Below are 23,637 nucleotides of genomic sequence, written 5' to 3'. Positions count from 1 at the left end.
TTCGTCTATACGTACTGTGTATTCACTTCTCTCTTATTCTGTCTCTTACTTTTTTCCCGAATAATAATAATAATAATAATAATAATAATAATAATAATAATAATAATAATAATATATGAATTAAAAGTAATTATAAAAATTTAGAGTTAGAGCATTACAATATTCTACCGATATATTATATATTTTTTAAAAAATGATTTAAGAGCATTATTAGAAATGCCTTACGGTGACTCCACAAGTACTCGCGCACACTCATTTGGTCTGCATGTCTTACACCTGGCCAAAAAAATTTCATGCGGCACGCAGCATGCGTAATACCAACACACTTGAGAACAATCTGGATCTTATCTCCCGCACACTCGATCTTATCTATTTCGTCTATAAATATGATTACAATTTATCTACACTCATAGCACTTCTCTGTAGTTATTCTCAACTAGACTTACACCCAGGTTACGGCTACGGGCCTCTAACACCACTATGCTCTCTCGGCTGCTGCTACTGTTCTGCTCGATATTTGCCGTCCTACATGCCACTTCAGGTATACAAATTCACATAATATATATCTAGCTATTTTTTTAAAATTAAATTACATGTATTTATTCTACTGTGTTTATGTAATCAGGTGCGACAGTAAGACATGGCCCGGAAGCAGGACCGCAGGCAGTAGGTGTGTGCTACGGAACATTTGCTACCAATCAACCCTCCGCACAAGAAGCTGTTTCTGTTGTCCAATCTGCTGGAATCAAAAGGATAAGACTTTACGGCCCTGACCATAATGCTTTACAATCCCTTGGAAACACCGGAATCGAAGTTATGCTCGGTGTCCCAAACAGTGAGCTTCAATGGGTGGCCGCGAGCCAAGATAACGCGGACCAGTGGATCCAAGGGAACATCAAGAATTACCACGATGTCAACTTCAGGTATATTGTTGTTGGCAATGGGGTCACTCCATACGAGTTCTCAGGAACTCCCCAGTTCGTGCCTTTTCTCCTTCAGGCTATGCGCAACATCCAGAACTCAATATCCACATCCGCGCAGTTCAATCATATCCCAGTAACCACCGCAATAGACCAATCGGATGCTCTTGTCAACACTTCCCCTCCATCCAAAGCCGAATTCAATCCAGTATTTCTTCAATTTTTCGATCCCATCATTCGTTTCTTGTTTAACACCAGGACGCCCTTGCTAGTGAACCTACACCCTTACTACAGCTACCTATACAATAAGGGTGACATTCCTCGTGATCTACAGAAGAGCACTACAACCTCGCAAGATCCTCGTCTAGAATACGCTACTTTCCAGCGTCGAAGTCCTGTTGTGCAAGATGGACCGCTTGCCTACATGAATATATTCGATGTTATGGTCGACAGTGTATACTCTGCGCTGGAGAAGGCTAATGGCGCCGGTTTGGACGTGGTCGTGTCTGAAATCGGATGGCCAACAGCAGGAGGAGAAGGCACTAGTAATTTAATTGCGGCTACTCACAACAAAAATTTGATTCATCATGTGCGCAACGCTGGTACCCCGAAAAGGCCACTGAAGTTTATCGAGATTTACATCTTTTCCCTGTTCGATGAAGACAAGAGGGGAGACAACAAAAACTGGGGAGTCTTTATGAACAACAAACAAGCCAAGTACCGGATTAATTTTACTAGCCAGTAGTTTCAACAGTTATCTTTATATATGCAGTCCAGTACAAGTCTAATAAATTTTGGGCGTGCAACTATGCAAGACCAAGTATGTAGATTATAGATGTACTAAATAAGGATCTTCTCTGTGTAACCGTGGCTCACAGCAGTGGCGGAGCCAGGACTTTTAGCGAGTGGGGGCACCATATAAATTTCCAGCAACAAAACAAAATATATAAATATATAGCAAAAATATTTACAAGTTCATGTGATAATATTACAAGTTTCCACGACGAGTTTTCATGTTTTGGAATCGCTGCATGATCAGTTCATTGTCAACGCAATCAAAAATTTCCCTTTCGATATATATAACTAAACTATCATTTAACCACTGATCTCCAATGCGAAATCAGCTTTGTCTTAACAAGATGCATTCCTGAAAATACTCTTTCCACGCTTGCTGTTGCCACTGGCAAGATCAAAGACAATGTTAGTAACTTGTATACCAGAGGATACACTTTGAGGATACACTTTGTCCCTTCCTAGTTCAACCATTTTTTTGGCAAGAGCGGTAATCCCTTTCAAATCAGAAAATTCAATACTTGACAGCATATCGGTTATATAATTCTGAAGTTGGTCATCAAGGGTCAGGAGTTCAATCGGAGAAAAGTCTTCAGGATAACACCCACCAAGTTGAATTAACTTTTGTTTATCAAAAGCAACAAACAAATCATCCGGGCACAAACATGAAATGCAGAGAAGTAATGTAGTATTCACCTCATCAAAACGACTATTTAATTCTTGGAGTTGCATATTAAGTCTTGAACTACTTTACTACGTACTAATGACACTATTATTAAGTCTTGATTTCTTTAAATACTAACATTAAGTATCCAAATAAGAAATTCATGTGTGATAAAGCACGGAGAAATGATACCGTTTGGATGAGTTTAAAATAAGTGCTTCTTGCTTAAAATAAATAAGTGGAGTAGAAGTTAGAAGCCAGACAAGCCTTATAAGTGATTAAAGTGTTTGACAAATAAGCAGAAGTCCTGAAACAAAAGCTAGCATTCCTAGCTTTTTATAAGTGCTTCTTGACTTATTACACAAACAGTACGAAATAAGTGCTTCCAACTTATAAGCCCAGAAGTCGGCTTAAAAGCCGTAGCCAAACACCACCATAAAAATAACCATTTTGTACGTTATAGTGTACTCCCAACTCAATAGTGAGATCGTACAGCCGACTCTAGATAATGATAAGAAAAGTTATTATATATTATAAGAAAATTAATATAATAATATAATTATTTAATAATTTTATTATTATATTATATATGTTAATTAATATACTCTGAAACTTGCAATACCGAGTAGAGAGTTAAACAAAATAGAGTTAAAATTTATGTCCAAGCTGTATAGCCTGGACAAAACTCATACTCCCACATTAAAAATTATTTTTCATTACTTGTACGTTGGACTCAATCTAAATTGCTGTGTGAATTAATTGTAAGAGGAAATAGTTTCATTTAAAATATGGGTTCGATCGTACATTGCCAACCTTTTATTTATTTATTTATTTATTTATTTTTTTGCCAGAACCTTTTATTTATTTTTAAAACAATTGTACAGTAGCGTAGGTTCTAGTCCCTCTCTAGTCGATGGCATAGGAAAATATTACGCAAGAATAGCTAGCATACGGATATACTCCCTCCATTCCAAAATAATAGTCACTTTGACTTTGTGTACGTATTTTGAGGTGGAAAAAAAACGTATTTTTACATATTATTTTTAAAAATTTCTTTTTCTGAATAAAAATAGAGATGTTAAATTTTTATTCAGAAAAAAAAATTTCAAAAATAATGTGTGGAAGTATGTGTTTTTTACATCTCAAAATACGTGCACAAAGTCAAAGCGACTATTATTTTGGAATGTAGAGAGTATATAAAATCAAACAATTATCTGCGTAACATCTTTATTATTTTTTTCTTTTTTTATAGAATATATCATTTTTTTATTTACAATATATTTATATTGCCACGTATTCAAACAAATTATTGTAGCTCGCCACGTATACAAATTTTAGGCCATAGTTATCTGATACTTCATCTCCATTATTATCAACTTTGCATGAATTCATGCGGCATGCCGCTGCTGGCGCCTATTATGTACAAACTTCCGAACAATCTCGAGCCAACTCGATCCTCTTTCTTTCCCTGTATAAATACTGCTTCAAGCTTTAGGTAAAGCTCCATCCATCCAAAGTCTAAGTAGTTAAGTTCCACTGCTATAGCACTATGTCTCCCAAGGTGACCACGTTGCTGCTGCTACTTTCCTCTCTCTTCGCCTTCTTGCAAGCTACTTCAGGTGCCCTAACACACATATTTCTGATGGAAAATACTTTTTTTTTTTTTTTTTTTTGTCAGGATCTACATACTCGTAGATGAGTTGTATCATAGATACAATAAGCCGCACCGAAAGATACGCAAAATATCTCCGGACGTTTAGATAATAAGACTTTAAAGTCCGAAAAGAAAACCCGTAAGGTCTTTTTCCAAGTTCCTGAAAATCAAAGCAAACAAATACAAACATAAGAATGATAAATTAAGTAAAAAAATATGTGGGGGAAACTAAACCCAAATATAACATATAATTCCTGACGAAAGTATAATAATATAACAACTTATTCAAACATAAGAGTATAATTAGAAATTATAAAAATATGATACAATAATGAAAAGTTATAATGTCTAACCAAAGTAAGTTACTTTGGTTAGACACACAAAGAAATCATAATAAATACTAATCTTTCCTTACGAGGACAAAAATACATAGATTAAAATTTAAAATTTTTGTTAGGAAACGAATGAAAAGAATTAATCATTCTCTATAAATTTTTTATTAAAAATTTAAATAATATTTAAAACCCAATCAACATAAGTTTATTTTTATTATCCAATTAGTCAGCAAAGGTTATCACTAGCATCACAAAATATAAGAAATAATATATTCCAATTATTAATCCAAAACAAAATATCCGTACAATATTCATCTAGGACAATAATCGTGTCAACCCATAATGGTCCAAAAATATATGCCATCAATTATGGCCACCCAAAAAATGGTACTCCCTCTGTCCCATTTTAACTGATGTTTGACTTTTTAACACGTATATTGAGGTGTAAAAAAACAATATCTATACTCAATAAAAAATTTCAATTCTTATATCAAATAAAAGTTTAGACTCTAAACTTTTATTTGATATAAATTTTATAAAAAATAATCATGTTTAGATGTAATTTTTTTAACATCTTAAAATACGTGTAAAAAAGTCAAAAGCAGTTAAAATGGGACAGAGGGAGTACAAATTCCTTGAACATAATCAAGACCTAAATAAAAGCCATCAGTTATGGCATCCAATAAATTCTAATTAATAATTAATAAATTAACAAATTTAATATGCCATTTAAGACGAATAAAAGCACATAAAAACACTTACCAAACACACCTCTATTCAAAAACATGAATACCATCAATTATTCCTAATATGTATATGAATATTTAATTCCATCTAATTTATAACCGAAGAATTTAATTCCTTCCTATCCAAAATTATTGCACACTAACACATATACATGTATAATATATAAAATTATCCAATAATTAAAACATTTGATATTCAAATCATAACAAATCAATAATCTATTCGTACATGCAGCTAAAAACAATTTTAAAAACTAAAACTTATAATGTTGAAAGATCAAACACACACTAAACACATCCACCAACCAAGAACTACCAAGAACATAAAGAACACATATAAAAATTAAAACAAAACTCCGTTTTCGACTAATATTGTGACCAACCACACTAAATCCGGCCAAGATAAAACAAGTTGGATAGACTCAACAAAATTAACAACTTAATTCGAACAAACTTCAACGAATTAGAAAAGAATCCAATCACCTAAAACAACCCTATACTACCTCAACATAAGAAGAGAAGAGGATAAACATGCACTAATGTAAATCTACTATCATAGTAAAATATAAAACTAATAAAACAAACGAAAAACACACAACAAACATAAAAAAAAGACGTACCTTCTAAAGAGACGGAGAGAATTTGATTACAAATAAAATAAAAATATGATATTACCGATCTTAAAATAAAGCCCGTAAATCATCATCAGATCGGAATTCTGACGAGAAAAGAGATCGCAAATCGAGCTTTTTCATAAAACTCAACGATGAAGGCGAAGGAGATGCACAATTTTCAACAGAAAAAACCGTACAGAGAGACCACAGCGAGTGGCCAGTTGACCGATTTCTTCTGAATCTTCATAACACGTATATGTTATTTAAATCACTTCGGAGGACAAAAAGAGTATCTACTTGTTGACGAACAATGACCCTCCGCGAACTAGAACACAGCAAGAAACTATACCAGAGTCCAGAGAGGACAAAAGTGAAATGAGATTTCTGCGAGTGGCAATCCTTGCTTGGAATTTTGAGTGGTCCTAATACTTGGTTCATGTAAATGTATACAAAATTTTATACATTTATTATGTGGTGGGTCTTAATTATGAGCTATCTGTATTTACATCAACAAGCTCAATTAAAACCAACCACATCAATTGTCATATTATTATATACAAATTTTTTGTACATAATTTTGTACACCTAGCGCTACTCATTTGTGATTCACGGCCACCGTTATGTGATGATACTTGAGTAATCTTTTCGTAATATTAACTGTTGAGTGTTTATTTATTGTTCGGCAGGTGCTGGGCCGCAAGATGTGGGTGTGTGTTACGGATCATTCGGCAACAATCAACCATCCGCACAAGAAGCCGTGTCTCTAGCCCAGTCAGTTGGGATTCGGAGGATGAGACTCTATAGCCCTGACCGTAACGCTCTCCAAGCCCTCAGGAACTCCGGTATCGAAGTGATTCTTGGCGTACCCAACGACCACCTTCACTGGGTGGCGTCCGACCAGAGGAACGCCCACGAGTGGGTCCAAGGGAACGTCATAGACTATTCCAACGTTAACTTCCGGTTCATTTCTGTCGGGAACGGAATCACTCCATTCCACTCTCAGAACGCCCGGTTCGCGCAGTTTCTGCTCCCAGCAATGCAAAACATTCGCAACGCTCTTTCGGCGTTTGGATTACAGAACAGAATTAGAGTCTCCACCGCCATCGATCAATCAGAAGTCCTATCCCAATCTTTCCCTCCTTCAAGTGGCAACTTCAGGCCCGAAGTTCGACAATTTATTCAGCCGATTATTCAGTTCCTTGTCAAAAACGGCAACACTCCGTTGCTAGTTAACTTTCACCCCTACTTCAGCTACATCCACAATAAGCAAGACATTCCTCTACAAATCAACAAGGGTAAAGGCAACCGAGACGCTCGTCTTGATTACGCTCTCATGAGGTCTTCCGACATGTTGGTACAAGATGCATGGCTGAGGTACACGAATGCATTTGACGCCATGGTTGATAGTGTACACTCTGCAATGGAGAAGGTGGGTGGAAACTCCTTAGACATTGTGGTTTCTGAAGTTGGATGGCCTGCAGCCGGAGGACCTGCAGCGAGCAATCAAAACGCGGCGACTCACAACAGTAACTTGATTAGGCATGTACGCAACAGTGGAACACCGAAGAGGCCTAAGAAGCGTATAGAGACTTACATCTTTTCTATGTTTGATGAGGACAGGAAGAGCGAAGAGAATCTGAGGCACTGGGGCATCTTCTGGAATAATAAACAAGCCAAGTACCGGATCAACTTTTAAAGACAGTAACTGATATTAGTGGACATGTAACAGTTTGTATGTATAATAAAGTTTGAACATGTATCTCCGAGGATTGTACGTGACCACTTCTTAATAAGATGCTACCAATGGCTTCAACTTTTGTAGTGTATTCAGTTCCATTTTAATTTCTGAACTCAAAAACACAGTATCAGAAATATTAAACTAGTACAAAATACATTTTTGGCGTCGCACTTTCAGCGTCGGTTTACAAAGAACCGTGGCTTATAGTATTCAATTGCGTTGGTTTTTACTTTAACCGACACCTTTTGTCATCTTGGCTGGATCAACTGCGTCGGTTGGATATTAAACTGACGCTTATACCTCTCAAAGGCGTCGGTTATTTTTATGGCAACGCTTTAAAGTGTCTATAGCGTCGGTTATTTAACAACCGACGCTAAAGGCTCTATCTTATGCTACGGTTAACCTTTAACCGACGCTGTTGGACTACTTGCTTTGACGGTTAATCTCTAACCAACGTTACTGACGTTATCTGCTTTTCCGAGTTACCCGTCGCACGAGAATCCAGTAAGCCAGGTCTTCTCACGTGTATTTTATCATATAAAATGCTTTACATAATAATTTCTAGATTATTTATAAAATTGAATTTATATTACAATATTATAAACATTATTTTATTTCTTATAATATTTTTTCGACTATATTAATCTATGATATACTTTTGCCTATAATTTTGAAATTCATTTTTACAAGTAGTTATATTATAAAAGAATTTCGAAATAAATATTTTAAAAAAATTTGACATTATAAAATTTTTTACTATACATTTTTATAATATTGTAATGCTTTTGCAAGTTATGTATTCCGCGAGTAGCCAGTGAGCTAGTTTCATTCTGATGAGTTATCTATGTAATGATCAATTATCATTTTGTTTGTCAAGGTTCATTATAATGAGTCCTCTCATTATTTCGCTCACATAAACTATATAACTAAGAGCAGCAAGAAAACAAACTGTTACAATGTCATTGTCTCAAAAAGGCCTGTCTTTTACCAGTAAATGGAACTTTTCACAACGTTGGTACACTTCACATTGCGACTTTAAGAAGCGCCCTTTAGATTGAATTCTAACAGCACAGAAATCACATCAATAACTGAACATGGAAACCACTTGATATAATTACTGTTGATCAGGAAGAAGTGATATCAGGTACTACTCTTTCTAGTGATACCGGCAATTTCCCCATCAACAGAAGACCAAGAAGAGAGCTTAGAACTATGACATACTGAATTCTGAACAGCAAAAGGCTCATCATGTCCTAACCTGTGTCTCGGGGTGCTTGCTGATCTTACTTTTTCCTTGGTTGATTTAGTGCTACCCATATAAGACGGAAATTTAGGAGAGTTTGGCAAAGAATTGTCATCTGTATTTGACGAATTCATATCTTAAATTATCACGCGGTGAATGGAGGAAGAAAAAGGAATAATAGTATTTCTTGTTGAAATTGGCTTCTTTTTCGAAAGACTTGGTCAGTTCGCCACATGTATTCTAATTTTAGAAAAAATACGACTTAAGCCATAGCTGTCATTTGTTCACTTTGCCACATATATTTCAATTTTAGAAAAAATCCGAATCTAAGATACAAATTAATGTGAACAACTTTGGTGTATACAACTCATTAGAGTTTATCATAAGCTCATAGCTATCGCTTATTTGAGAGAACAAGCCACATACTAAAAGAAACTTAAACACGTAACTTCTCATATAGTAAATAACCCTGTATGCATGTGAACAACTTTGGTGTGTACAACTCATTAGAGTTTATCATAAGTTCATAGCTATCACTTTTGTGAGAGAACAAGCCACATACTAAAAGAAACTTAAACACGTTACTTCTCATATAACAAACAACCCTGCATGCATGCCATCTGTCCCTCTTTGCCTGCCAAGTTAATATGCCCATAATATTGGCCAGGTACATTATCCATTACCCTATAAATAGGACGCACTTATATGCATATCATCATAAGAAAAAAAAATAACGTTTCCTCTATATAAAAAACACCATTAGAACTAGCCTCAAGTTCTTAAATAAAATGCATTCCAAGATCCCTCTTGTGTTACTTTTACTTTCCTTACTTGTCACCGGGTCTTTGCATATTACTACAGGTACGTGTATCACTAAACTCCTCGGATTAATAGTAATTTCATTTCTATGCAAATGCATAGGAATATATTATAATAACTTGGTTATGTAATTAATGATTATATCATTTTATATAAGTATCATAATTTGCTTGTATATTTAATTAAAGCAGGTTCTCGTCTGCTTAACGAACAACAAGTTGGAGCCCAACCAACATGCGGACAAGAAGTTGGAGGCCAACAACCTTGTAGCCAGCAACCAAGTGGTCAAAAGCCTAGTGGCCAACAAGTCCAACAACCAGGATCCCAACAAGGAAGTGGTCAACAACCTGGTGGCAATCAAGACCAACCACCAAAAGTCGAACAAGGTAGCCAACAGGGAGGAGATCAACAAAACTGTGGCAAACAAGTAGGAGAGGCATCCCAATGCGGTCAACAAGGTCAGCAAGGACAACAAAGCCAACAAGGTCAATCGCAAGGACAACAAGGTGGAAACCAACAAGGACAAGAAGGTGGAAGCCAACAAGGACAACAAGGTGGAAACCAACAAGGACAACAAGGCCAACAAGCTGGAAGCAATCAAGGCCAGCAAGGTGGAAACCAACAAGGACAACAAGGCCAACAAGATGGAAGCAATCAAGGTCAGCAAGGCAAACAAGATGGAAGCCAACAAGGTCAACAAGGTGGAAACCAACAAGGCCAACAAGGTGGAGACCAACAAGGTCAGACAAGTCAACAAGGTGGAAGCCAACAAGGACAACAACAAGGTGGTAGCCAACAAGGTCAAGGGCAACAAGGTGGAAGCAACCAAGGACAACAAGGTGGAAGTAACCAAAGTCAACAAGGTCAACAAGGTGGAAGTAACCAAAATCAACAGGGACAACAACAAGGTCAACAAGCTGGAAGCAACCAATGTCAACAAGGTGGAAACCAACAAGGACAAGGACAACAATCTTGCGGTCAACAAGGAGCACAACCTGTAGGTATATGTTATGGAACATTTGCTGACAATCAACCAACAGCTCAAGAAGCCATCTCTCTCATCCAGTCCGTTGGGATTCAAAGAATGAGACTATATGGTCCTGACCATAATGCTTTACAATCTCTTAGAAATACAAGAATTGAAGTTGTGATTGGCGTCCCCAACGAACAACTTCAATCAGTGGCCTCTTCACAGGATAACGCTAATCAGTGGGTTCAAGACAACATCAAAAATTATCAAGAGGTTAATTTTAGGTACGTTGTAGTTGGTAATGGAATAACTCCAGCCCACGATCAAACTTCTCAGTTTGCGCAGTTTGTTCTCCAAGCCATGCAAAACATCCAGAACGCAATTTCGGCGTGTGGGTTCCAAAATAAAATCAGAGTCACCACTGCCATTGATCAATCTGAGATTCTCATCCAATCTTGTCCACCATCACAGGGTCAATTTAGGCCAGAAGTTAGACAGTTTATTGACCCCATTATCCAATTTCTAGTAAACAATAACAACGTACCATTGTTGGTAAATCTCCACCCTTACTTTAGCTATGTGCACAACAAGGCAGATATTCCATCAGAGTTGGATGCACATGGCAACAGCGGACAAACTCCACGCCTTGAATATGCTACTTTCCAACGTCAAGATCCAATTATACAAGATGGACCGCTTGGCTACACAAATGTTTTTGACGCCATGGTTGATAGTGTACATTCCGCTCTAGAGAAAGCCGGTGGATCATCTTTAGACGTGGTCGTGTCTGAAATTGGTTGGCCAACTGAAGGGGGTGACGCGGCTACTATTGAAAATGCATCAACCCATAACAACAAGTTGATTAACCATGTACTCAACAATGGAACTCCAAAAAGACCTCAGAAGCGTATCGAGACTTATATCTTCAATTTGTTTGATGAGAATAAAAGAGATTCCGAGGAATTTGAGAGGCATTGGGGAGTCTTCAACAACAACAAGGAAGCGAAGTATCAGCTCAGTTTCCAGTTTTGATAATATAACATGAATGTATTATGTTTATGTCTAATAAACGTTGGCATGTATGGCTGTAGGTTCTAAATAAAAGAAGCTATACGTGATCACTTTCTTTTAATAAAATGGTATGTTTACTCCTTAATTACCCCTTTATGAAATAAGATATAGATAATTGACGAAGCAATATTTTGTATCGGTCATAGACGTGATAGTCGTCTATACGTATTGTCTATTCACTTTTCTCTTATTCTGTCTCTTACTTTTCTCCCTAATAATAATAATAATAGAATATGGATAAAAAGCAATTATAAAAAATTAGATCGAGTTAGAGCTCTAACAATATTCTATGTAATAATTATTTATTACAAATCATATATTATATTATTTTTAAAAAATAATTTAAGAGTATTATTAGAAATGCCAAACGGTGACTCCACACGTACTCGCGCACACTCATCTAGTTTGGATGTCTTACACCTGGCCAAAAAAATTTCATGCGGCACGCAGCATGCGTAATACCAACAGACTTGAGAACAGTCTGGATCTTATCTCCCGCACACTCGATCTTATCTATTTCGTCTATATATATGATTACAATTTTTCTCTGTAATTATTCTCAACTAGACTTACACCCAGATTATGCCACGGGCCTCTAACACCACTATGCTCTCTCGGCTGCTGTTACTATTCTACTCGATATTTGCCTTCCTACATGCCACTTCAGGTATACAAATTCACAGAATATGTAGTAGTACTTTTGCATCCATGTTGCTATCTAACTAATGTTTAAAACTAAATTTCATGTCTTTATTCTACTCTCTCTGTTTATGAAATTAGGCGCGACAGTAAGACATGGCCCGGAAGCAGGACCGCAGCCAGTAGGTGTGTGCTACGGAACATTTGCTACCAATCAACCCTCCGCCCAAGAAGCTGTTTCTGTTGTCCAATCTGCTGGCATCAAAAGGATTAGACTTTACGGCCCTGACCATAATGCTTTACAATCCCTTGGAAACACCGGAATCGAAGTTATGCTCGGTGTCCCCAACAGGGAGCTTCAATGGGTGGCCGCAAGCCAAGATAACGCGGACCAGTGGATCCAAGGAAACATCAAGAATTACACGAATGTCAACTTCAGGTATATTGTTGTTGGCAATGGGGTCACTCCATACGAATTCTCAGGAACTCCGCAATACGTGCCTTTTCTCCTTCAGGCTATGCGCAACATCCAGAACTCAATATCCACATCTGCGCAATTTAATCATATCCCAGTAACCACCGCAATCGACCAATCGGATGCTCTTGTCAACACTTCCCCTCCGTCCCAAGCCGAATTCAATCCAGCGTTTCTACAATTTTTTGATCCCGTCATTCGTTTCTTGGTTAACACCAGGACACCCTTGCTAGTGAACCTACACCCTTACTACAGCTACCTATACAATAAGGGTGACATTCCTCGTGATCTACAGAAGAGCACTACAACATCGCAAGATCCTCGTCTAGAATACACTACTTTCCAGCGTCGAAGTCCTGTTGTGCAAGATGGACCGCTTGCCTACACGAATATATTCGATGTTATGGTCGACAGTGTATACTCTGCGCTGAAGAAGGCTAATGGCGCCGGTTTGGACGTGGTCGTGTCTGAAATCGGATGGCCAACAGCAGGAGGAGAAGGCACTAGTAATTTAATTGCGGCTACTCACAACAAAAATTTGATTCATCATGTGCGCAACGCTGGTACCCCGAAAAGGCCACTGAAGTTTATCGAGATTTACATCTTTTCCCTGTTCGATGAAGACAAGAGGGGAGACAACAAAAACTGGGGAGTCTTTTTGAACAACAAACAAGCCAAGTATCGGATTAATTTCAGTAGCCAGTAGTATGCAAGACCAAGTATATAGATTATAGATGTACTAAATAAGGATCTTCTCTGTGTAACCGTGGCTCACAGGATCGAAGCTATGAAAATCAAACTATTGTGTGCTCAACAATTTCCGATAACTACTTTACTACTAATGACACTTTTATTAAGTCTTGATTTCTTTGAATACTAACATTAAGTATCCAAATTCATGTGTGATAAAGCACGGAGAAACGATAAAAAAAATAACCATTTTATTATAATGTACTCCAACTCAATAGTGAGATCTATATATATATATACAGCCGACTCTAATGATAAGAAAAGTTATTATTATAAGAAAATTAATATAATAATATAATTATTTAATAATTTTATTAATTATTTTATATATGTTAATAACTCTGAAACTTGCAATACCGAGTAGAGAGATTGTCAAAATAGAGTTAAAATTTATGTCCAAGCTGTAGCCTGGACAAAACTCGTACTCCGATATTAAAAATTATTTTTCATTACTTGTACGTTGGACTCAATCTAAATTGCTGTGTGAATTAATTGTAAGAGGAAATAGTTTCATTTAAAATATGGGGTCGATCCGTACATTGCCAACATTTTATTTATAATTAAAACAATTGTACAGAAGCACGGTTGGATAATTCAAATGGTTAAGAGCTGTTCTAGGTCATGGTTCGATCTTGTTTCACCCCGAAAATTTATTAAAACAAATATTAATTTATTAGGTTATAAGGCTTATTTGTCGAGAAAGTAATTATACAGTAGCGTAGGTTCTAGTCCATTCTAGTCGATGGCATAGGAAAAGGAAAATATTACGCAAGAATAGCTAGCATTCGGATATTATTTGTCGAGAAAATATTATACAGTAATGCTAGGTGGACATAATTGTGTACAGAAAATTTGTACATAATGATATGGCAAGTAATGTGGTGGATTTTAATTGGAATGGTTGGTGTAAATGCAGGGGGTCATCCAATTAAAATCTACCACATGTCATTATGTACATGTTTTTGTACACAATTATGTGCACCAAGCATTTTTCATATATAAAATCAAACAATCATCTGCGTAACATGTTTATTTTCTTTTTACTTTTTTTATAGAATATATCATTTTGTTGATTTATAATATATTTATATTGCCACGTATTCAAACAAATTATTGTAGCTCGCCACGTATACAAATTTTAGGCCATAGTTATCTGATACTTCATCTCCATTATTATCAACTTTGCATGAATTCATGCGGCATGCCGCTGCTGGCGCCTATTATGTACAAACTTCCGAACAATCTCGAGCCAACTCGATCCTCTTTCTTTCCCTGTATAAATACTGCTTCAAGCTTTAGGTAAAGCTCCATCCATCCAAAGTCTAGTAGTTAAGTTCCACAATATGTCTCCAAAGGTGACCACGTTGCTGCTGCTACTTTCCTCGCTCTTTGCCTTCTTGCAAGCTACTTCAGGTGCTCTAAAACACATATTTCTCATGGAAAATACTTGGTTCACGTAAATGTATACAAAATTTTATACATACTAATGTGTGGTGGGTTTTAATTAAATTGAGCTCTCTGTATTTACATCAACAAGCTCAATTAAAACCAACCACATCAATTGTCACATAATTATATACAAATTTTCTATACACAATTTTATACACCTAATACTACTCATTTCTGATTCACGGCCACTGTATGTGATGATACTTGAGTAATCTTTTCGAAATATTAACTGTTGAGTGTTTATATGTTGTTCGGCAGGTGCTGGGCCGCAAGATGTGGGTGTGTGTTACGGATCATTCGGCAACAATCAACCATCCGCACAAGAAGCCGTGCCTCTAGCCCAGTCGATGAAGATACGGAGGATGAGACTCTATAGCCCTGACCGTAACGCTCTCCAAGCCCTCAGGAACTCCGGTATCGAAGTGATTCTTGGCGTACCCAACGACCACCTTCACTGGGTGGCGTCCGACCAGAGGAACGCCCACGAGTGGGTCCAAGGGAACGTCATAGACTATTCCAACGTTAACTTCCGGTTCATTGCTGTCGGGAATGGAATCACTCCATTCCACTCTCAGAACGCCCGGTTTGCGCAGTTTCTGCTCCCAGCAATGCAAAACATCCGCAACGCTCTTTCGGCGTTTGGATTACAAAACAGAATCAGAGTCTCCACCGCCATCGATCAATCAGAAGTCCTCGCCCAATCTTTCCCACCCTCAAGTGGCAACTTCAGGCCCGAAGTTCGACAATTTATTCAGCCGATTATTCAGTTCCTTGTAAAAACCGGCAACACTCCGTTGCTAGTTAACCTTCACCCCTACTTCAGCTACATCCACAATAAGCAAGACATTCCTCTACAAATCAACAAAGGGAAAGGCAACCGAGACGCTCGTCTTGATTATGCTCTCATGAGGTCTTCAAACATGTTGGTACAAGATGCATGGCTGAGGTATACGAATGCATTTGATGCCATGGTTGATAGCGTACACTCTGCCATGGAGAAGGTTGGTGGAAACTCCTTAGACATCGTGGTTTCTGAAGTCGGATGGCCTACAGCCGGAGGACCTGCAGCGAGCAATCAAAACGCGGAGACTCACAACAATAACTTGATTAGGCATGTACGCAACAGTGGAACACCGAAGAGGCCTAAGAAGCGTATAGAGACTTACATCTTTTCTATGTTTGATGAGGACAGGAAGAGCGAAGAGAATCTGAGGCACTGGGGCATCTTCTGGAATAATAAACAAGCCAAGTACCGGATCAACTTTTAAAGACAGTCACTGATATTAGGGGACATGTAACAGTTTGTATGTATAATAAAGTTTGAACATGTATCTCCGAGGATTGTACGTGACCACTTCTTAATAAGATGCTCCCAATGGCTTCAACTTTTGTAGTGTGTTCAGTTCCATTTTAATTTTTCTGAACTCAAAAACACAGTATCAGAAATATTATACAAAATACACTTTTGGCGTCGCATTTTCAGCGTCGGTTTTATAAAGACCGTGGCTTAAGTACTCAATAGCGTCAGTTTTTATTTTGACCGACACTTTATGTCATTTTGGCTGGGTCAACGGCGTCGGTTGTTTATTTAGCCGACGCTTATACCTCTCAAAGGCGTCGGTTCTTTTGTACCGACGCTTTAAAGTGTCTACAGCGTCGGTTATTTAACAAATGACCTTAAAGGCTCTACCTTATGCTACGGTTAACCTTTAACCGACGCAGTTTGACTACTTTCTGTGACGGTTTTTTACTATACTTTTTTATAATATTGTAATGCTTTTGCAAGTTATGTATTCCGCGAGCAGCCAGTGAGCTAGTTTCATTCTGATGAGTTATCTATGTAATGATCAATTATCAATTTGTTTGCAAAGGTTCATTATAATGAGTCCTCTCAGTATTTCGTTCACATAAACTATATAACTAAGAGCAGCAAGAAAACAAGCTGTTAAAATGTCATTTGTCTCAAAAAGGCCTGTCTTTTACTAGTAAATGGAACTTTTCACAACATTGGTACACTTCACATTGCGACTTTAAGAAGCGCCCTTTAGATTGAATTCTAACAGCACAGAAATCACATCACTAACTCAACATGGAAACCACATGATATAATTACAGTTGATCAGGAAGAAGTGATGTCAAGTACTACTCTTTCTAGTGATGCCGACAATTTCCCCATCAACAGAAGACCAAGAAGAGAGCTTAGAACTATAACATACTGAATTCTGAACAACAAAAGGCTCATCATGTCCTAACCTGTGTCTGGGGGTGCTTGCTGATCTTACTTTTTCCTTGGCTGATTTAGTGGCACCCATGTAAGATGGAAATTTAGGAGAGCTTGGCAAAGAACTGTCATCTGTATTTGAGTACTTCTTTATATTAGCATCACAGAATGATCTTCTTGGGAGTGCTAGGGACGAGTTTAAAACCTCCGGTGCTTCATCCTTAAGGCCACCGTACCTCATTTTATGTTGTCTAGTTCCGTATGTAGCAATATCAATTAAATCTGAATAAATTGCTGATTTTGACTTGTCTATTTGGCATTCCTCAAACCAAGGCCTCCTCTTTAAATCTTGGTCTGTTGAGTTATCCAGAGTTAAATTAGTCCTTCTCTCCTGGAGAAAGGATATCCAATGTTAACATCAGTTTCCTAATTTAAACACAAATATACTAGCAATATATAGAGTGTTAACAAATCGGAAGTTACTCTATGGGAAAATGAATATTTCTTCATTCGGTCTCTTCTTGCAATAGCATCTATCTTTTGCAACCATGAAATTTCCATGTCTTCTTTTGACATCATGCTGTCCTCCCAGTTCTTACCAATTGTGCAGCCAGTCTGCAATAAAAAATTAGATAGAAACAGCAAGATTGAAATAATATACATGTGTACATATAGAAATGACAAGCTGAGACTGGTACCTTCTTATCCTTGTTCAGCAAAATCTTTTGGGGATTAGAAATTGTAATATAATCTTTATCAACTTGAGGAATTATAATTCGATGAACTTGAGGTTTCGCAATAGGCTGCAGAGACTTCAAACGAGTGAGGATTAGTCGTCTAGTGTTCTGCCCACGTATGACAGCTTGTAGCCGTACTACTCCCTTCAGAGCCATCAATGCCTTCCTTCCCTGTAACATTGTGAATACGCTTAAATGTGGAACACATATGGATTAATAAGTATTTTCTATACATATATTCTAAGCGAAGTATCATAGTGTATTTCTGTGGCATGTATTTGTGTTGCTCACTAGATATGCCCGAAAAGATGTTTGAATTTTGATTGCAGCCAAATGCTGTTTATTCTTCCCAATAACAGTATGGACTCTTGTCAGCCTGACAACTTCTGCTGCAGCGTTTGCAGCAGTTACTGCAGCTTCAGCTGCAGCAGCCGTTGCAATTGCAACAGCCACGGCATGCTTTCTCTGCTCTTCAGATGCTTCACTTAATGTTATCTGTGGCACTTCGATTGAAGGGCATTGCTTCAACTTTAAGCTCCTAAAAATCCATCCCGAACTCTTTGTTTTCTGAAACATATAGAGTCGTTAGATTTTTGTCACCCAAAAAAGCCAAAATTGAGATTAACATTAGATCAACCTTAATGTCTTTTAACTTTTCACCAGGATTGAAAAGTCTCTTTAGGACACTGAACCAACTCATTTTCTTTCCCATCAATGACTTCAGTTTATGTAATGTCACCTATCAAGCACCAGTGATTATCTCTCACTTCTTTGAAACAAAAACTGCAGCAAAATATACCAAATCTATAAACAAAAAAATAAAAATATCAGCGGTGATTATATTGATACAATCTTCATGATCTATACTTTGACCATAAGAAAGTTTAAAAGTTCTCCAATGATGTGAATGAAGGCGTACCTTAAATAAAAAGGCTCCCAACCCTGAAATTTAGAAAAGATTTCAAGTAATGATCATGTAAACAAAACACTGGTATTAGCTGTAAGAAAATGATGGTGTTTAACCTGGAATAAGTATGACAGAGCAATCGCAAAAGCTAAATTTCAATAAATATATAACACTAAGCAACATTACAATGAGTGTCTGCGGTCCTCTTTGATAGCCACTTGCAACTATTACAGCTAAATGTCATTCTCAAATTTAGCACAGATTTAGGAGAATGTCAGTTTCCATAATGATTGCGTACAGAAGAAAACATTAATGAAGATAGAAATCTAAATCAGTATGCTCGGTTTAAAGAAACTTACCCTTTCTCATCGAGGAATCCTCTGGCGAGGAGTGACTTATATATACACCTATTTATATTCACAACTACTGAAGTTGAGGAGAAAAAGAAGATGTTTGATAGAAACTTCTATGAAAAGGATGCATGTTATTATCAGCATGTCACTGGTCAGAAATTTCATGGTGGGGAATGTGGACTAGAGTAAGGTTTATTTCTTTTATTTGTTAAAAGATAACAATAAGATCAGTTTCACTTCCATTGTGATGAAGCCATGTGAAGAGTTTAACTGTGAATTTCTTATTAGTTTCTTTTCAATTATTGGCAAGCAGAAAGTTATCCTCAAATATGGGTCTACCTCCCCCTACAGCAAAAATGTAAACCTGCAATTTCTAGCTAACAAAATTCCTAAAAATGAAGAGTTGCAAATAGATCTGAAATGCTATTTTTCACACTCTATGAGTTGAGGAGGAAGCACAGAAGAATGAGAATTTCACAAGTTTGTCAATTACCCGCACTTGAAATATAATACATGCATTGTTGAATAATATATACGGTCTTCGTATAACACTGTAAAGTTTTAGATGAATTGTTTACTTAACATGCATGTCCTCGCTTTTTTTTATGGGTACTTCAATAATTATTCTTCATGTGGATGAGAGTTTGATTTTTTCCCCAACAATATATTGAGAAGAGTGAGTGACTTTTTAGATTAATCTTCTCTTTCAGATAAATTTGTAAAGTTTGCCATGTATTTGCTCAAAAACGATAAAAGCACAAGGTATATAATATGAGACCTGCCTTTAAAAAAAATCTGTATGCAGCTATGTAACAGAGTGATGTTACCTGATACCTGTCACTATAATTATGCGCACAACCCTTAATAAAGTACCAACATCAATAATAGTTCAAAGTATGTATAAGCAATACTATACTTTATCATGCCTCTTTCTGCATATGTGGGGAGGTTAATGATCTTCTATAATAAAGATTAGGACCCATAAACATGATGATTCAAAATGCTGCCTTGAGCTGGAAGCTTAGAGCAATCATGAGAACAGAGTGGTAAATAACATGTTTACGCGGCTCTCTTTCATCATCGTTTGGTATAACACTTAATTTTTTGTATCTATACGACTAAAGAATCCAAAGACAGTTTATTCTGGTTTAAGCTCTGAGCCCAGATTCTGTGCAGACTAGAAGTCTAGATCTGTCTATTTCTTGTCATTCACCATAATTAAAAGCAAACCTTTATGTGTATTTCTTAAATACTTATAACAGATAACACATGAAAATTTTAACCCTTGCATCACATTGTAGCATTTAAGGTTTTCAAACTACATCCCTCATATAGCTACCTAATTTTAATGCACTGGTGAAGTCATATATGCCTTATTGTTCTCCTAGTTTCGGAGCAGAACTTGCATATAAAGTATTCTCCTAGATTCAGAGTTTCGTGTTTTAGGAGAAGAGAGCGACTGATTTTATAGCATATTACAATTTCCCTTGCTGTTTAACCAGATTGTACCTACTTGGCAGAAGGGTGAGTAGTTACTAGTTACACTGAATTTTTGATCAGAGACTGGAACCTTAAAACCACGAGGAGGAACCATATATGAACATGAGGATTTGAAATGCTAAACGATCATGAAACAAACTAAGCACATAGTTTATTTGAGTAGGGGCTGATTACAAAGTTCCAGTTATATATAATTATACTGCTGGCATTGGCTTTGCCAAGTAACTAAATTGAACCAAGTAATCAACTGATAGCCATTCAAAAATTTTCATAAAGCACATAAAAACCAAACCAATCTACTCACAAATAGCACCATGATTGAAGTGATATACTGTTTTGACCATTTAAAAGAGATCGTGTGTCAAACGCATGTTTCTTATCATTCATCAGTTTTTAGAAGCAGGCAATTCTGTTTCTTTGACTGAAATAGACCATTTACTTCCGTAGAGATCTTGAGTATGAAAGAGAATAGAAGGTTGCAACATGTCAAGAGCTCAAGAGAACATCACTGTGTTTATGGCCATCTTCCATCCGAATCCACGATTTTATTGAGAAGGGGTCCTGGGTTAACTCCAGAATTCTAGATCCTCTGGGCCAGTTGCCATATCCACCATAACCAGTATGTCTTGCAAAGCATAGCCACAGCTTTTTGTCAGGGCAGCACCAATCCAAGCCATGGTTATGACCTACAAATACTGCCTACACCATAAAATGAGATTATATAGTTGGACACATTTCCCAAAAGCACATCAACTGAACCCTTATCTCAGGAACCTTGAAATGGAAGTTAATCAAGAACTTAGAAAACCTTATTGATCATGTCCATATATTTGTAACAATTTCATCAGCATATTCCTTCGTCATTTAAGATCATACTCCAAGGTCTAGTAGTTACAAGTAATAACTTTAAGATTTGAATATCATTTTCATTATCCCATTTGACAATAAGCGTCGTTAAGATATATGATAGATAAAAAATTTATGTACATACCTTGACAGAAGACCTTTTCCTAAGAATTTTCATTATCCCCATTTCAGCTTCTTGAGGAGTTACAGTCTCCCCGAACATTGAGCCCACACAATGGTTATGAAATTTAAACTTTGGTGCAACCTTCTTGTAGGCTTTGCTTGGTATATGCCAAAAAATTATCTCTGGCAACCTATACATTGGTGTAAAAATGGTTGCTGAGAATTTGCAGAAGAAAACAATGAATTCTCTTTCCATTCATCAAATCAACAAATAATTTTTGTATCACTACACTCGGGTGGTACACTACCTATTCCTAAGTAGGCATCCCTTTCCTCTAAATGAAACAGAGGAAAGACATTTGTTGTGTCCACCGAAAAGCAGAATATTTAGAGCACAGATTTTTCGCTAACCTTGCATCAGGATTTAATTGTTGAGATTTGACACGAAACCATTCTGCCTGAGCAGTTGATAGTATCTCGGGGTATGACCCGCCACCAGAATCAAAGAAGTACATGAACGCCACTGGCACTTGAGAATCATTAGATGATGAAACCTGGAGGACGTAGTTAGATATACTTGGCCAAAGATTTTTAGGACCACTTCTAGAGTATGAAAATGTGTTCTGTTCAATCTCGTTCTTCATCAGCTCCAGACGTGATGTGCCCTTGAAGCTGCATGCCTCTCCTGAAACCAAAAAATATATTTGAATCACCCCAGAGACGTCTTCTTTTCACAACTTGCTAAAAACATTTGTTTATTTGTGAAACTGGATGAGTTGCATAATATGAGTACAGTATCATATTTTGATTTTCTTGAGCTGTACTGATGGTATATTATATTAACTACATTCCAAGTGTGCAAATCTACAGTGATACTATCTGCAGCGAACAGCTTCGTCATTACAGTTTCTAGCTCACCTGAAATTTTTGATGGACAATCTACTGGAGGAATTCCAGAGGCAGAAAACCACTCTAACGGCCACTCAAATGATGCATCATCGTGGTTCCCAAACACACTGGCCCATGGTGTGTTCCTTGATCTTGTAGGGGACAATGCCTGATTCCAATACAAGCTAGCATTTTCAATTGGTATATTGTTGGCTGTAATGACATCCCCAAGATAAACCACAAAATCTGCAAGGACACATAGTTATTGCAAATTTTCTATTAAAAAATTTCCCCTTCATAGTCATAATGATTTGAGGCCTCAGTATTTAGTTGTCACTCTTTGACTTTAATGGGTCTAGATTCTCCATTGGTTCTATTCGTTTTAAATTTGACTTTCTTGATATACAACATTCAGCAGTACTAAAATCTGTTACATTGTGATCAAGAACTCAAGCTGTAGTAAGCGGCTTCGAAGTTCTGGAATGGTGTGGCCTGCATCTCAGCAGCCAACACATAAAGCAATATGTATTAACTCATAGATGTCTGCTATCACTTTATTTGTAACTTGGTTATCAGTAGATAATTATACTCGATATATTGCATAAGAAAACAAGCAGGTTACGGATGTTCTTACAAAGTCAAATAGATAGTCTTCGTTACTAAAACAGATCCTCCCATTTTATAGAAAAAGTACCACGCAAACTAGAACACAAGTCACAACTGATAAATCAGTATTAAGGATTGAGGAGATAAGCATAATAGAAGGAATAAAGAAAAGGAACCTGGGTGTTCATTATCTAAGATCGTCGACATGACCTTTGCTGACTTCAAATCTTGTTGTGGACCCCAAAGTGTCGATGCGGCCTCTCCAAAATGCAAGTCGGCAAATATGGCAATCTTAAATGATGACCCTTTTCTTATCTGTAAATACGTCTCCGCCTTGGTGCGGAGAGTAACATCCCGGTGAGCATCAAGATTTTCTTCGGAACTGACTGTAAAAATTTGGGAAGATAAAAGAACAAGGGCACAAAAGATACCCGACAAGATCATCCTCCAATGAATGTTTAAACAAAAAACTTGTCAGTATAGAGTAAGGGAAAATATACGATGAAGTATATAGGCAAGCTAGTGAGGTTGCAAGTACAAAAATATTCGCGAGTAATATTCCTCATCCACTCTCAAT

General features: G+C 37.0%; 6 protein-coding genes across 9 annotated transcripts; 4 read left to right on the top strand and 2 right to left on the bottom strand.

Annotated features, from left to right (window-relative positions):
* The first annotated feature begins 480 nt into the window (after positions 1–480).
* Positions 481–1,665, top strand: LOC108226279 (glucan endo-1,3-beta-glucosidase, acidic-like). Its single transcript, XM_017401223.1, has 2 exons — positions 481–541; positions 626–1,665. Exons 1-2 carry the CDS (start codon positions 481–483, stop codon positions 1,663–1,665), a joined length of 1,101 nt encoding a protein of 366 aa, XP_017256712.1.
* A 2,090-nt stretch (positions 1,666–3,755) lies between these two features.
* On the top strand, positions 3,756–7,521 carry LOC135147333 (glucan endo-1,3-beta-glucosidase, acidic-like). Its single transcript, XM_064080433.1, has 2 exons — positions 3,756–3,995; positions 6,412–7,521. The coding sequence occupies exons 1-2, from the start codon at positions 3,926–3,928 to the stop codon at positions 7,419–7,421; spliced, it is 1,080 nt and encodes a 359-aa protein (XP_063936503.1). The 5' UTR covers positions 3,756–3,925; the 3' UTR covers positions 7,422–7,521.
* A 4,815-nt stretch (positions 7,522–12,336) lies between these two features.
* On the top strand, positions 12,337–13,386 carry LOC108226278 (glucan endo-1,3-beta-glucosidase, acidic-like). Its single transcript, XM_017401222.1, has one exon. It carries the CDS (start codon positions 12,337–12,339, stop codon positions 13,384–13,386), a length of 1,050 nt encoding a protein of 349 aa, XP_017256711.1.
* A 1,282-nt stretch (positions 13,387–14,668) lies between these two features.
* LOC108225587 (glucan endo-1,3-beta-glucosidase, acidic-like) lies at positions 14,669–16,268 on the top strand. The gene is made up of 2 exons (XM_017400491.2): positions 14,669–14,843; positions 15,138–16,268. Exons 1-2 carry the CDS (start codon positions 14,774–14,776, stop codon positions 16,145–16,147), a joined length of 1,080 nt encoding a protein of 359 aa, XP_017255980.2. The 5' UTR covers positions 14,669–14,773; the 3' UTR covers positions 16,148–16,268.
* A 553-nt stretch (positions 16,269–16,821) lies between these two features.
* On the bottom strand, positions 16,822–20,576 carry LOC108226575 (protein IQ-DOMAIN 12). Of its 4 annotated transcripts, none has more exons than XM_017401548.2 (7): positions 18,931–20,576; positions 18,757–18,835; positions 18,475–18,641; positions 18,129–18,404; positions 17,799–18,008; positions 17,584–17,715; positions 16,822–17,491 (listed from the first exon to the last, which is right to left on the bottom strand). In XM_017401548.2, exons 3-7 carry the CDS (start codon positions 18,547–18,549, stop codon positions 17,015–17,017), a joined length of 1,170 nt encoding a protein of 389 aa, XP_017257037.1. In that variant the 5' UTR covers positions 18,550–18,641; positions 18,757–18,835; positions 18,931–20,576; the 3' UTR covers positions 16,822–17,014. The 4 variants fall into 4 exon arrangements, with proteins under 4 accessions (XP_017257037.1, XP_063935804.1, XP_017257042.1 ...); XM_064079734.1 differs by having other exon boundaries at positions 18,475–18,620; XM_017401553.2 differs by having other exon boundaries at positions 18,475–18,620; positions 18,757–18,779; positions 19,104–20,576.
* Positions 20,577–20,726: 150 nt separating this feature from the next.
* Positions 20,727–23,627, bottom strand: LOC135147108 (probable inactive purple acid phosphatase 16). The gene is made up of 5 exons (XM_064079735.1): positions 23,237–23,627; positions 22,485–22,700; positions 21,978–22,251; positions 21,589–21,757; positions 20,727–21,296 (listed from the first exon to the last, which is right to left on the bottom strand). Exons 1-5 carry the CDS (start codon positions 23,502–23,504, stop codon positions 21,084–21,086), a joined length of 1,140 nt encoding a protein of 379 aa, XP_063935805.1. The 5' UTR covers positions 23,505–23,627; the 3' UTR covers positions 20,727–21,083.
* Positions 23,628–23,637: the final 10 nt, after the last annotated feature.

Source organism: Daucus carota, chromosome 6, assembly GCF_001625215.2.
Source record: "Daucus carota subsp. sativus chromosome 6, DH1 v3.0, whole genome shotgun sequence".
In the NCBI taxonomy this organism is placed as follows: Eukaryota; Viridiplantae; Streptophyta; class Magnoliopsida; order Apiales; family Apiaceae; genus Daucus; species Daucus carota.
The sequence above is the reverse complement of the archived record's forward strand: the minus strand, read 5'-3'. Positions and strand labels throughout refer to the sequence as shown.

Excerpts from the sequence above, each read along its gene's own strand:
- LOC135147108 (XM_064079735.1), bottom strand. The coding sequence starts at position 23,504 with ATGATCTTGTCGGGTATCTTTTGTGCCCTTGTTCTTTTATCTTCCCAA. Across the intron at positions 22,701-23,236 it reads CTTAGATAATGAACACCCAG|ATTTTGTGGTTTATCTTGGG; the intron begins GTTCCTTTTCTT and ends GTGTCCTTGCAG. Across the intron at positions 21,297-21,588 it reads GGAAAAGGTCTTCTGTCAAG|GCAGTATTTGTAGGTCATAA; the intron begins GTATGTACATAA and ends TTTATGGTGTAG.
- LOC108226575 (XM_017401546.2), bottom strand. The coding sequence starts at position 18,549 with ATGGGAAAGAAAATGAGTTGGTTCAGTGTCCTAAAGAGACTTTTCAAT. Across the intron at positions 18,405-18,474 it reads AAAAGTTAAAAGACATTAAG|AAAACAAAGAGTTCGGGATG; the intron begins GTTGATCTAATG and ends TATATGTTTCAG. Across the intron at positions 18,009-18,128 it reads CATCTTTTCGGGCATATCTA|GGAAGGAAGGCATTGATGGC; the intron begins GTGAGCAACACA and ends ACAATGTTACAG.
- LOC135147333 (XM_064080433.1), top strand. The coding sequence starts at position 3,926 with ATGTCTCCCAAGGTGACCACGTTGCTGCTGCTACTTTCCTCTCTCTTC. Across the intron at positions 3,996-6,411 it reads CTTCTTGCAAGCTACTTCAG|GTGCTGGGCCGCAAGATGTG; the intron begins GTGCCCTAACAC and ends ATTGTTCGGCAG.
- LOC108225587 (XM_017400491.2), top strand. The coding sequence starts at position 14,774 with ATGTCTCCAAAGGTGACCACGTTGCTGCTGCTACTTTCCTCGCTCTTT. Across the intron at positions 14,844-15,137 it reads CTTCTTGCAAGCTACTTCAG|GTGCTGGGCCGCAAGATGTG; the intron begins GTGCTCTAAAAC and ends GTTGTTCGGCAG.
- LOC108226279 (XM_017401223.1), top strand. The coding sequence starts at position 481 with ATGCTCTCTCGGCTGCTGCTACTGTTCTGCTCGATATTTGCCGTCCTA. Across the intron at positions 542-625 it reads CGTCCTACATGCCACTTCAG|GTGCGACAGTAAGACATGGC; the intron begins GTATACAAATTC and ends TTATGTAATCAG.
- LOC108226278 (XM_017401222.1), top strand. The coding sequence starts at position 12,337 with ATGAAATTAGGCGCGACAGTAAGACATGGCCCGGAAGCAGGACCGCAG.